Source organism: Mastigoproctus giganteus, chromosome 4 (assembly GCF_048544385.1).
Source record: "Mastigoproctus giganteus isolate SK-2022 chromosome 4, ASM4854438v1, whole genome shotgun sequence".
Classification (NCBI taxonomy): Eukaryota; Metazoa; Arthropoda; class Arachnida; order Uropygi; family Thelyphonidae; genus Mastigoproctus; species Mastigoproctus giganteus.
The window spans coordinates 131,626,715-131,639,181 of record NC_143578.1 but is presented as its reverse complement, the minus strand read 5'-3'; the positions used below and the strand labels follow the sequence as shown (position 1 = coordinate 131,639,181).

General features: G+C 37.5%; 1 protein-coding gene across 5 annotated transcripts in view; it reads left to right on the top strand.

The window, feature by feature from the left end:
* Positions 1-12,467, top strand: part of Pi3K21B (phosphatidylinositol 3-kinase regulatory subunit alpha) — a 519,263-nt gene that overhangs the window by 201,129 nt on the left and 305,667 nt on the right. For all 5 annotated transcript variants that reach the window (XM_090372927.1, XM_090372928.1, XM_090372924.1 and 2 more), the window contains exon 8: positions 2,599-2,647. In XM_090372927.1, the coding sequence (XP_090229053.1) occupies positions 2,599-2,647 (49 nt within the window). The remainder of the gene's footprint in view (positions 1-2,598; positions 2,648-12,467) is intronic.

The window sequence follows — 12,467 nt, the reverse complement described above, 5'->3', positions numbered from 1 at the left end:
TAATGGCTACAACTGCATGCAGGTGGGTGGATGCTGCATCATGATAGTGCAAGACCTCACATTGCTCATACTGTCATTGGGTATTTAGCCAACACCAATATCATATGTGTTCCTCATCCACCCTACAGCTCTGACCTTGCACCCCTCAAATTTTTTTAATTTTCCAAACTTAAAGAAAGATCTGCAAGGAATACATTTTCTAGTCATCTGGAGTTGTACAGACATCAGAAGCGATTCTCAAATGTATGTCAAAAAATTGCTTCCACCATGTTTTTGTAACATGGTAATGGTAGAAACATTGGAGCAAGTGCATTTCATCAAATGCCTGGGGGCCACATTGAAAAGGACCAACAAAGGAGTGGTTGAGTGGGAGAAGACTATGTGGAGCTACACTCACTGTAGTGGTGAATGAAAAAGACCTGGGGGTAATTGTGCAGTCAGATATGAAGTTTTCTGAGCAGTGCAGACAGGCTGCCAGAGCAGCTCATGGTGTCTTGTCAATGATATACAGGAATTTTGCTAGCAGGGATAAGGATGTGATTATCCCCTTGTATGAGGCAATGGTCAGGTCACACTTTGAGTACTGCATATAGGTCTGGAGGTCTCATTTTAGAAAGGATGTAGAGCTGCTGGAACATCATGTACAGAGAAAGGCAAGATTGGTGAGGGGAACACAGGATTTCTCTTACCAAGAAAGGCTTAAGTTCTGCAAATTGCAGCATCTGGAGACTAGGCACCTGCGAGGTGATCTGATTGAAGTGTATAAGGCTTTGAATGGTTTGAGAAAGCTCAGTGCTGATGGGATTCTTCCTCTTGCTAAGTTTACACACGTGAATTGGCATAAATTCAAATTGAGAACGACAGTTGCAGAATAGATGTGCAAAAATTTGCCTTTAGCCAGTGGGTGGTTGATTACTGGAATAGGACAAATTTTTGAGTGAATGGCTGGGTGAAATGTTTTTTTTTTTAGGCTGATGCTGCTTGCTATAAGCTTGCTTTCTTGCATTATATGCATCTATTAATGCTAAAACTTAGCCAACTGGTCAAGCGTAAGAGTGCAATAGCACTTGCTCTTTGACTGAACCATGGTTCAAACCCATGACTGCTAAATACAATTAATACTGTTATTTAGGATTCATTGTAAACTCCTCTGACCTGGTGGTCATGTGGACTATAAGGATAAAATATGGATGATTAATAAAGGGATGTTGTGAAACAAAATTATGATGATTCTTTATTGAACAGCTCTAGTAATTATTGTCCTATTTCATTTACCAGCTCTGCTTACATAGAATGCTCTATCACTCCAATTTGGATTCAGAAAAAATAGATTAACCCTACCTATATGTCAAAGTTTCAAACATATGTAAGAAAGTCATTTTTTAGAAAATGGCATATGGTGATAGTAAATCTAGATCTTGAGAGGGTTTTCGGTACAACGTAGAGATTCTCAATCCTTCAAGGTTTATTTGGGATAGAATACAGTGTAGACTTTTCAATTTAAAGAGAACTTCCTTTCTCTCAGGACATATCAGGTACAATGTAAAGATTATATTATATTCGGGGACTTAATGTATAGAAAAATGTTCCACATCCTACATAAAAAATTATGACGATAAATAAAAAACTTGCCACTCACTACTTGCGTGTCCAGTACGTTGCTTCCCCTTATTATTTGCGATGTTGATTTTAAGTCTAATAGCTTTCGTATATTTTTTATGATGCTGAATATGGTTTGGTCACCAACATTATAATGGTTCATTAGAGATTTAACGGATGCACCGTTTTTAAACTTTTGAATAATTTCAAGTTTTTGTTTAACTGAAAACAAAAAAAAAAAGAAAAAAAAAGTCGACATCCCTGACATGAATAATGAAACAAAATTTGTCCTTTTGCGATGTAACGAAACATAACAATCGACACAATGCACTAAATCAAACTAAAGATATGCTAATCTCCCAGTGACAAACTTACAATGCCGCTTGTTGCTTATTTACGACTTGCAAAACATCTGGAAATACCTTTCTATTTATTACTTGAATTTTATGATTTCTGGTTGGTTTTTTTTTTAAATGTGGAATCTTCAAGTGTACTGGTTAATCTGATCCCGGTAAATCGAGAGTCTGCTGTATAATCCTGTTAATTGTGACTATGCACATCTGATCGAACTCATTTAAACAGTTCTTCACATAGAAATATATGCAAGACATGCTGATTAAGTCTGAATAATGGAGGAAGTTGAGCCAAGCTTAATTACCTGTTACACTATTCTTATCACACTTTTGTACACCTAGCAGTATATGCAAGACACATGCTGCCAAGTCTGAAGGATGGAGGAAGCTAAGCCACATGTATTGACTTACACAGCAATTACATCCATAATGTGGATTGCTGAAGCATGAGCAAAGTATGTCACAAAAGCTTTCTGTGTCATATAAGGTTCTGCTGTTGCTGATACTGCTATAGGTATATATAATAATAAATAGGATTTTTTCCAGTATTGTTATTTATCATCATATGAGTATAATTTAATTTCAGTTAAAAAAAAAAAACATCAATGTACAAAATATTATGAAAGCAATTTCTCTTTCTATTCAGTGTTCAGTTGAAGATACCAGAAACATCCAAAATAATTTCTTAGCAGATGGTAAGTATGAAGTAAAATAATTGAATGTATTGAATAATTAATTATAGCCTATAAGGAATGTTCAAAATTTTGAACAGATTTCTTAAATGAATAGTATATAAATAATTACTTAAAAATTATTTTTTAAAAAATACAGCAGTTTGAAAAGCTAAATTTTTATTTTTGTTTTCTTTGTTTTTAGATTTTAGCTAAGTTTTTTCATTTTGCAAATACACTTGCATGTTGTAGTAGTAGTAGTAGTGGCATGTGATGCAAGAAAGCAAATGTATGAGCTTATGCAGCATCAGCCAAAAAAAAAAAAAAAAAAAATCACACCATTCCCTCCAAATGCCTGTCCAGTTCCTCCTTAAATTTATTCAACCTATCAACTTCCGCAACGACAGATGGAAGTTTCTTCCAGCAATTAACCACCCGCTGGCTAAAGGAAAATTTCCGCACATCTATTCTACATCTGTCTTTTCTTAATTTGAATTTATGCCCCCTTAGATTCGTAATCTGAACAAGTGGAAGGATCCCATCAGAATTCAGCGTGCTCAACCCATTCAAGGCCTTATATACCTCAATCAGATCACCGCGCAGGTGCCTAGTCTCCAGCCACTGCAATTTGCAGAACTTAAGCCTCTCTTGGTAAGAGGATCCCTTCATTCCCCTCACCAATCTTGTTGCCCTTCTCTGTACACGCTCAAGTAAATCTACATCCTTCCTAAAATGAGGCCTCCAGACCTGTACGCAGTACTCAAGCCATGGCCTGACCATTGCCTTATACAGAGGGATAATCACCTCCTTTTCCCTGCTAGCAAAATTCCTATATATCATTGACAAAACCCCATGACCTGCCCTAGCAGCCTGTCTGCATTGCTCAGAAAACTTCATATCTGACTGCATAATTACTCCCAGGTCTTTTTCATTTTCTACAACCTTAAGTGTAGTACCACACAGTTGGTACATTTCTCTGGGGTTACTTCTGCCCATATGCAGTACTTTGCATTTGTCAAGGTTAAACTTCAGTTGCCACTTCTTAGCCCATCTGCCCAAATTTTCTAGATCCTGTTGCAGTAGCACACTGCTATTACTATCATTAACAACCCTGCCAACCTTTGTATCATCTGCAAACTTCGACATTAAGCCTGATATACCTTCATCGATATCATTGATAAATATACAAAACAACAGTGGACCTAACACCGAACCCTGTGGCACTCCACTAATAACATTAGTCCAAGAAGAGCAGCACCCATTGATTACCACCCTCTGTCTTCTAGCACTTAACCATCCTTTTATCCATTGTAGCAACTTACCCTTAATACCATTCTGCTCCAATTTGTACAATAGTCTTCCATGCGCAACAGTGTCAAAAGCTTTCCTGAAATCCAAATATATGATATCAAAATTATTTTTCGCATCCAGTTCCTTTGTAACCACATCATAATATCCTATCAAATTTGTCAGACAAGACTTTCCCTTAACAAACCCATGCTGTGTCTGAATTATTGCTGCAGTCTTGTCTAGATGATCCTGCAATGCATCTTTAACCAGCGACTCCATTATTTTGCCCGGAACAGAAGTTAAACTAACTGGTCTGTAATTACTCGAATTATACTTTAAAGCTGTTATTGCCACCACAGTTAAAGATAAAGCTGACCTGAATACTTTTCTTCTGCGCCTCCGTAGCCAGGTGGGCAGGAGCAGCAGTGCGTAGCACACGCTTCTTGATTAGACCGGGGTTCGAGCCCGTGCCCACCAAATACGGAAGATGCGGAAAGGTCAGTGAATGACCACCGCATATCCCCGGAGCAATATGGCCTTAGTTGCTAATGCTCCTAAAAAAAATCCAAATAACAAATAACAACTTTTCTTCTAACTCTTGTATTGATGGTGTTGGCAAACCACCTTGTACAATTCCTAGTACCTGCTGTGATCTTCCATCAAAAGGATGTCAGAAGGATTTTGAACAATCTTGATGCCAAACAAGCACTGGTTCTGATAGTATTTCTCCATTTGTTGTCAAACATTTGCTTATGTACTTACTCCTGTTCTGTATTGTCTCATTCCATCCGGTGTTTTTCCTTCTGCTTGGAAATTTGCTCATATCCAACCAGTTCCAAATTCCTCTCATCCAATTATCACCCCATTGCACTTACTTTTACTCTTTCTAAAGTAATGGAGAAATCTATTAATCGCCAACAAACTCTTAAACTATATAGTTTGCTTGTTATTTGGTTTTTAGGAGCATTAGCAACTAAGGCCATATTGCTCCGGGGATATGTGGTGGTCATTCCCTGACCTCTCCGCATCCTCCGTATTTGGAGGTCACAGGCTCGAACCCCGGTCTAATCAAGAAGCATGTGCTATGCACTGCTGCTCCTGCCCACCTGGCTACGGAGGTGCCTAAACTATATAGAAACCTTCCATCTGATTAATGGTCACCAGTATGAATTCTCTCAGTGTTGATCCACTAGTGATATACTGGCTTGTGTTACACATCTATGAACAAATTCAATGGAAAAGTTTGGTGAAACTCAAGTAGTTGCTCTTGATATTTCAAAGGGTTTGATCATGTTTGGCCTAAAGGTCTTCTAAATAAGCTTCCATCTTATTGTTTGCCAACTATGTTTTGTAATTGAGTATATATAGTTTTCTCTTTAACCTGTCAGTAACAGTGATTCTAACTTCTCCACTAATGTAGGTGTTCCCCAAGGTTCAGTTCTTTCTCCCACTCTTTTCCTCTTGTATATTATGACCTTCGATTGACTGGAAATTCTATCCATACTTTTGCCAATGATAGCATATTGTATTCCACCTTCCAGTTTGAGAAACCTTGTTCTTCACAAACAGCTTCAACATCTTGAATATTTGCTACCATTTCCTTAAATGCTAATATTCAAAAAATTCTCCAGTGTTGCAGAGATAACTTAGTTAATTTCAATCCTTCTAAAACTCATTCCTGTTTTGAAAAACCATTCCTATGTTCCTACGCTAATTTTTGACAATACTCAGATTTCTGGACAAGATTACATATCTCTATTAGGTAGTATGAACCAGAGCTGTAATGCTCAATACGTTCTACGTTGATATCAATATTTGTAAAATAATAAGAGAAATTTACCTCAATATAGTACGTAGAACACTTCCGTATGATACTCTCCAGAAATTAAAACGAAAAACTTACATTAGAGTAACAAATAATACAATACATTAGAGTAACAAATAACTAAAACAAGGCATTTTAGCCCTAAATGCATTGTAGTAACAAATAATTTAATAAACAATTAAAAATCAATTTAACACAATAAAACTCAGTTTAACACAATTAAAAATCAATTTAACGCAATTAAAAAATAAGCAAATTAATTAAAAGAATTTAACAAAAAAAATTGCAAAACGATTTTCCTTCCTGAAGCTGACAACGCTTTTCGACTGTACGTCGTGATCACAGGAATGAAAATTACCGAATAGGTATCGTCACTACCAAATACGGAGGATGCGGAAAGGTCAGGGAATGACCACCGCATATCCCGGAGCAATATGGCCTTAGTTGCTAATGCTCCTAAAAACCAAATAACTAACTAACCAACCGAATAGGGATGAGTATGAAACTTAAATAGGGATTATTTGTCTTCGCGCATGCGCATAAAAGCCCATGAATTGACCGACGAACATTAACGGAATTTTCGTGTAATTTAATTTCTTCGGTTTCTGCAATTAATAGTCGCGTATAATTATGTTGGACACTAAGTATTTTGGCCTTGTTAAATAAAAAAAGTATGTTTTTCGTTAACAGCATGAAAGGCTAATTCTGATGCTGCTGAACAAGAAGCACGAACTGAGGCCGCATGTTGATTAACACGAATATTCAAAGGAAAATGCGTCGAACCCTGGTAAGATGAGTCGCAATCACCGCAAGAAATGTTGTATACCAGGTCCTTAATTTGTGTTGCAAATGAGGAAAGGACTGTGCGATCGTTCAGTATAGTGTGTAATTTCCATGTTGGCCTGGCCACAATTTTAAAACCGTCAATTTTAAAGACTTGGCGATAATTCCAATTTATTCTCACTAGATGTTACCTCATTATATATGAATGTAAATGTTGAATACAGATTAGATATTATTTGAGATGTGTTAAATAACAACTCGATTAATTATACAAAGCTTCCTATTAAGGAAAATTTTCACTTAATTAAACTGTTATTTGAGGCCAACTATATCACCTTTCAAGACGAAGTGTACAAACAAATTTTTGGTTTGCCAATGGGATTGAGCCTGAGCTGCTTAATATCGGAGATCTATCTCTCAACGATTAAGCATATACATTTGATGCCTTTTCGACCCCGTATCACATACTATGGGAGGTATTTAGACGATGTTCTAGTTATTACTGATAGTAGTACTGTCCAAGACATTTTACATTCATTTAATAATATTCATTCTAGGCTCAAATTTACATTGGAAAGGTTCAACGCGTTTTCCTTTGAATATTTGTGTTAATCGACATGCAGTGTCAGAATTAGCCTTTCACGCCGTTAACTAAAAACATACTTTTTTTATTTAACAAGGCCAAAATACTTAGTGTCTAACGTAATTATACACGACTATTAATTGCAGAAACTGTAGAAATTAAATTACACAAAAATTCTGTTAATGTTCGTCAGCCATATCTCATCTCCAATTCTTGGACTTTTACGCACATGTGCGAAGATAAATAATCCCTATTTAAGTTTCATACTCGCCCCCTATTCAGTAATTTTCATTCCTGTGATCATGACATACGGTCGAAAAGCATTGTCAGCTTCAGGAAGAACTGCTAATGTGCCATAAAATCCTAAAACGAACAAACAAAGCTTCAAGAAGGAAAATCGTTTTGCAATTTTTTTCGTTAAATTCTTTTAATTAATTTTCTTATTTTTTTTAATTGCACTAAATTGATTTTTAATTATTTTTTAAATTATTTGTTACTCTAATGTAAGTTTTTCGAATTTTTCGTTTTAATTTCTGGAGAGTATCATAGGGAAGTGTTCTACATACTATATCGAGATAAACTTCTCTTATTATTTTAGAAATCTCTGTTAGGGATTACTCTGACTTGTAATCATGCTTGGCATGAGCACATCACAAATACTGCTTCCACTGCATCTAAAAAACTGGGTTTTCTCTTTTTCCTCTCGGCATTACTCTTCTTCTAAACAGCTACTCACTCTGTACATATCCCAAATCTGTCCTGTCATGGAATATTGTTCCCATGTCTGGATCAGTGTCTCTTCTTTCACACATACGTTCTATTTGTGCGTGCATGTCTTTTCTATAGATATTTCCCTGGGCACTGTTCTTCCAATGGCCTCTACAATTCTCTCTCCCCCCCAAACCAGTCTGAACACATGCTGCGACCAATCGGCATCCCTTTTCTGTCCCACTTGGAACTCACAGAACCAACTTTTCTTCTTGCTTATTTATTCCTTCAACTTTTGTTTTCTGGAACAACCTCCTTTTGCACATATTTCTTGAAAATTACAAACTACAGAAATTCAAGTCTAATGTCATCAATAATCATCTTTAGTCTTCTCAACTTTCAACCCACACACAATACTAAGTACTCTATTTTCCAACACCTTTCATTTTTGGGGTTTTCCTTAAAAAAAAAAAAAAAAAAAAAAACATATGGAATACCTGTTTGAAGACCACTTTTGGCTATACTACAGGAATTATAACGCCACCTTAAGAATTCAAAAGCTTCAGCATTGATTAGTATCAAATGGCATAATGATGCAAAGAAATGAAGTTATTCTGCATATGCCAAAAAAGAAAAAAAAAGAAGAAAGAGGACCAGCCCTCTCATATTATTCCCATCATCAAATTGGTTAACCCTAAATGAATATTGTAATAATATACTTGTGCTTAACTCATATAATAGTAAATTGAAGTTAGTGGTATCCACCTGTTAATTTTCAGTAACCATTCTCCCCAAAGCCAAATACTGCAGTAGTGGCACTTTTAAAAAGAAAATAAATGAGTTATCCTTAAGTTAAACAGCATGACTGTTTAAATTAAAGATGTTTCCTAGATCTAACAGAACTGAGAAATGTTTTTAACAGCACTGACTTGTTTAAACACCCATAGAATCCTCTGACTTGTTTAAACACCCATAGAATCCTCTGTGTACATGAAATAATTAATTTTTTTTTCTTGTACAGTTTGAACATTTACCTACATACCTGTTTTACTCTCTGAAATGATCACAGGCTAGTGTGTTGTTGCCACCTCTATTGCTAAACAGCCAACACACTTGATCTTTTTTTCACAAACAACCCTATTTAAGTACACTGTCGAAGTGAGTGGTCCTTTAGGCACCTCAGATCACAACTTGGTTATTGCCTCTTCTCCAATGGAGCCATTATCTCATAGATATTCCCGACCTCGTATTGTTTAGCATTACAAGAATGCAAAATGGGATGACCTGCACGATTTCTTTTCCTTGGTCGGATTACTGTTTCAAAACTTCTGATGTCAATGTTTGCTCAGATCATGTCAGTGAAATTATTCTTTTAGGAATGGAATCCTTTATCCAACACTCCACTTTAAAATCTCATCCTTTATCTAAACTTTGGTTTTCCAATAGATGTGCTAAGGCTGTTCAAGAGAAAAACGTTACATATCATAATTGGCTTGTTTCTAATTCTTCAGTTTCATTTTCTGCCTACACCAAAGCTCGCAACAATTGTAAAGCAGTCACTAATCAGTCCAAACTAGAATTTGAACAGGCTAAGAGTAGAAAACTTGCTTCTTTCCCTGATGGTAACTGAGCATTCTGGTGTCTTGCCAAAGCTATTGGCCTCAACTTTTGCCCATCTCTGCTCCAACCTCTGTCAAAACCAGATGGTTCTGTTGTCACTTCAGCCAAGGATAAAGCTGACCTGCTAGCATCCCATTTTTCTCCAAACTCATGTATTAATGATCTTGGTAAAACACCTCCCACCATTCCCAACACGCTCCATTCAATACCTCTTGTGATCTTCCATCAAAAGGATGTCAGAAGGATTTTGATGAACCTTGATGCTAAGAAAGCTCCAGGTTCTGATGTTATTTCTCCACTTGTTCTCAAAACCTGTGCCCCTGAACTTACTCCTGTTCTTTGCTGCCTTTTTTCACTTTTTTATTCCAAAGTTGTTTTTCCTTCTGCTTGGAAATTTTCCCATATCCAGCCACTTCCTAAAAAGGGTGACAAATCCCTCCCATCCAATTATCGTCCGATTGCAATTACTTCTACTCTTTCTAAAGTAATGGAGAAATCAATTATCCACCAACTCGTAACCTTCCTAGAAACTTTCCGTCTGATCAACGATCGGCAGTATGGATTCCGTCAGTGTCGATCCACTGGTGATATTCTGGCTTATGTTACCCATTTATGGACAAATTCAATGGAAAAGTTTGGTGAAACACAAGCAGTTGCTCTTGACATCTCAAAGGCTTTCAATTGTGTTTGGCATAAATGCCTTCTAAACAAGCTTCCATTTTATGGCTTGCCAACTGTTTTTTGTAATTGGTTATCTAGTTTTCTCTCTGATCACTCACTGGAGGTGATGGTAGATGGCTATCTGTCTTCTGACTTCTCCACTAATGCTGGTGTCCCCCAAGGTTCAGTTCTTTTCCTCTTGTATATTAATGACCTTCTTCCATTGACTCGAAATTCTCTCCATAGTTTTGCCGATGATAGCACATTGCATTCCACTTTCCATTTTGTGAAACCCTGCCCTGCTCAATCAGCTTCAAGTTTTCGAATATCCGCTTCAAATTCCTTAAATGCTGATCTCCAGTGGATCAAAGACAATTTAGTTGACTTCAATCCTTCTAAAACTCAGTCTTGTCTTATACCTTGCAAAAAAGGATTCTTCTGCTCCTATGCTTATCTTTAGTGACACTCCGATTTCTAGGCAAAATGATATATCTCTTTTGGGGATTACGCTGACTTCTAATCTCTCTTGGCACAAGCACATTAAAAATATTGCTTCTTCTGCATCTAAAAAACTTGGTTTTCTCTTTCGCTCTCGACGTTACATTTCTTCCAAACAGCTGCTCACTCTGTATAAATCGCAAATCCACCCTGCCATGGAATATTGTTCCCACATGTGGTGTGGTGCCCACAAAACCTCTCTCAGGCTTCTAGATTCCATTCAGAAAAGGGCAGGTAGGTTAATTAATGACTCCTCTGTAACAGAGTCTCTCCACTCACTTTCTCATAAACGTACTGTTTCTGCTGTATGCCTTTTCTACAGATACTTCCATGGGCACTGTTTTTCTGAATTGGCTTCTATAATTTCTGGTCTCTCTCTTTCAAAACGGTCCAAACCAGTACTGCCACCAGCCAACATCCATTTACCGTCCAACTTCAAACTCACAGAACCAACTTTTCATCTTCCTTGTTTATTCATTCAACTGCCCGATTTCTGGAACGTATTTCATATGTATTTCTGGAACGTTCTTCATACATATTTCATTAGCATTCGAATTAGTAGAGGCATATGATACAACAAAGCAAGCTTATGCAGCATCAGCCAAAAAAAAAGAAAAAAAAGAGAGAAAAAAAAAAACTCTCATTTCATCCCTCGATTCGTTCGAAATACCTGTCCAGCTGAGTCTTAAATTTATTTAGGATATCAACTTCCAGAACAAGGGATGGAAGTCTGTTCCATCAACCAACTACCCGCTGGCTAAAGGCAAATTTCTGCACATTTATCCTACATCTGTCTTTCCTCAACTTGAATTTATACCCTCTCAGGTGATTATTCTGAGCAAGAGGAAGAATCCCATCGGCATTGAGCATGCTCAAACCATTCAAGGCTTTATACACCTCTATCACATCACATCACCTCGCCGGTGCCTAGTCTCCAGACACTGTAATTTGCAGAACTTAAGCCTCTCTTGGTAAGAGCAACCCTTCATTCCCCTCACCAATCTTGTTGCCCTTCTCTACACGCTCAAGCAAATCTACATCCTTCCTAAAATGAGGCCTCCAGACCTATACGAAGTACTCAAGGCATGGCCTGAACATTGCCTTATACAGAGGGACAATCACCTCCTTCTCCCTCCTAGCAAAATTCCTATATATCATTGATTGTTATTTGTTATTTGGTTTTTAGGAGCATTAGCAACTAAGGCCATATTGCTCCGGGATATGCGGTGGTCATTCCCTGACCTTTCCACATCCTCCGTATTTGGTGGTGACGGGCTCGAACCCCGGTCTAATCAAGAAGCATAAAGTAAGCACTGCTGCTCCTTCCCACCTGGCTGCAGAGGCGCCCTATATATCATTGACAAAACCCCATGACCTGCCCTTTCTTAAGCCTTTCTTCGTAAGAGAAACCCTTTGTTCCATTCTCTAATATTGTTCCCCTTCTCTGTACTCTTTCCAGCAGCTGTACATCCTTCTTGAAATGAGGCCCTGTGACCTGTATACAGTACTCAAGGTGTGGCCTAACCATTGCCTTATAAAAGGGAATAATTACCTCCTTATCCCTTCTAGAAAAATTCCTGTATATCATTGACAAGACAATTGAGCTACTCTTGCAGCCCGTCTCACTGCTCAGAGAACTTCATATCTGCCTTCACAATTACCCCCAGGTCCTTTTCATTCTCTACCACTGTCAGTGTAGTACCACAGAGTTGATACGTTGCTCTGGGGTTACTGTTTCCCATATGTAGTACTTTACATTTGTCAATGTTAAACTTCATTTGCCACCTCTCAGCCCATCTGTCCAACCTTTCCAGATCCTGTTGCAGCAGCAGCATAGCATCAGTAGTGTCCTTAACAACCCTGCCAACCTTTGTATC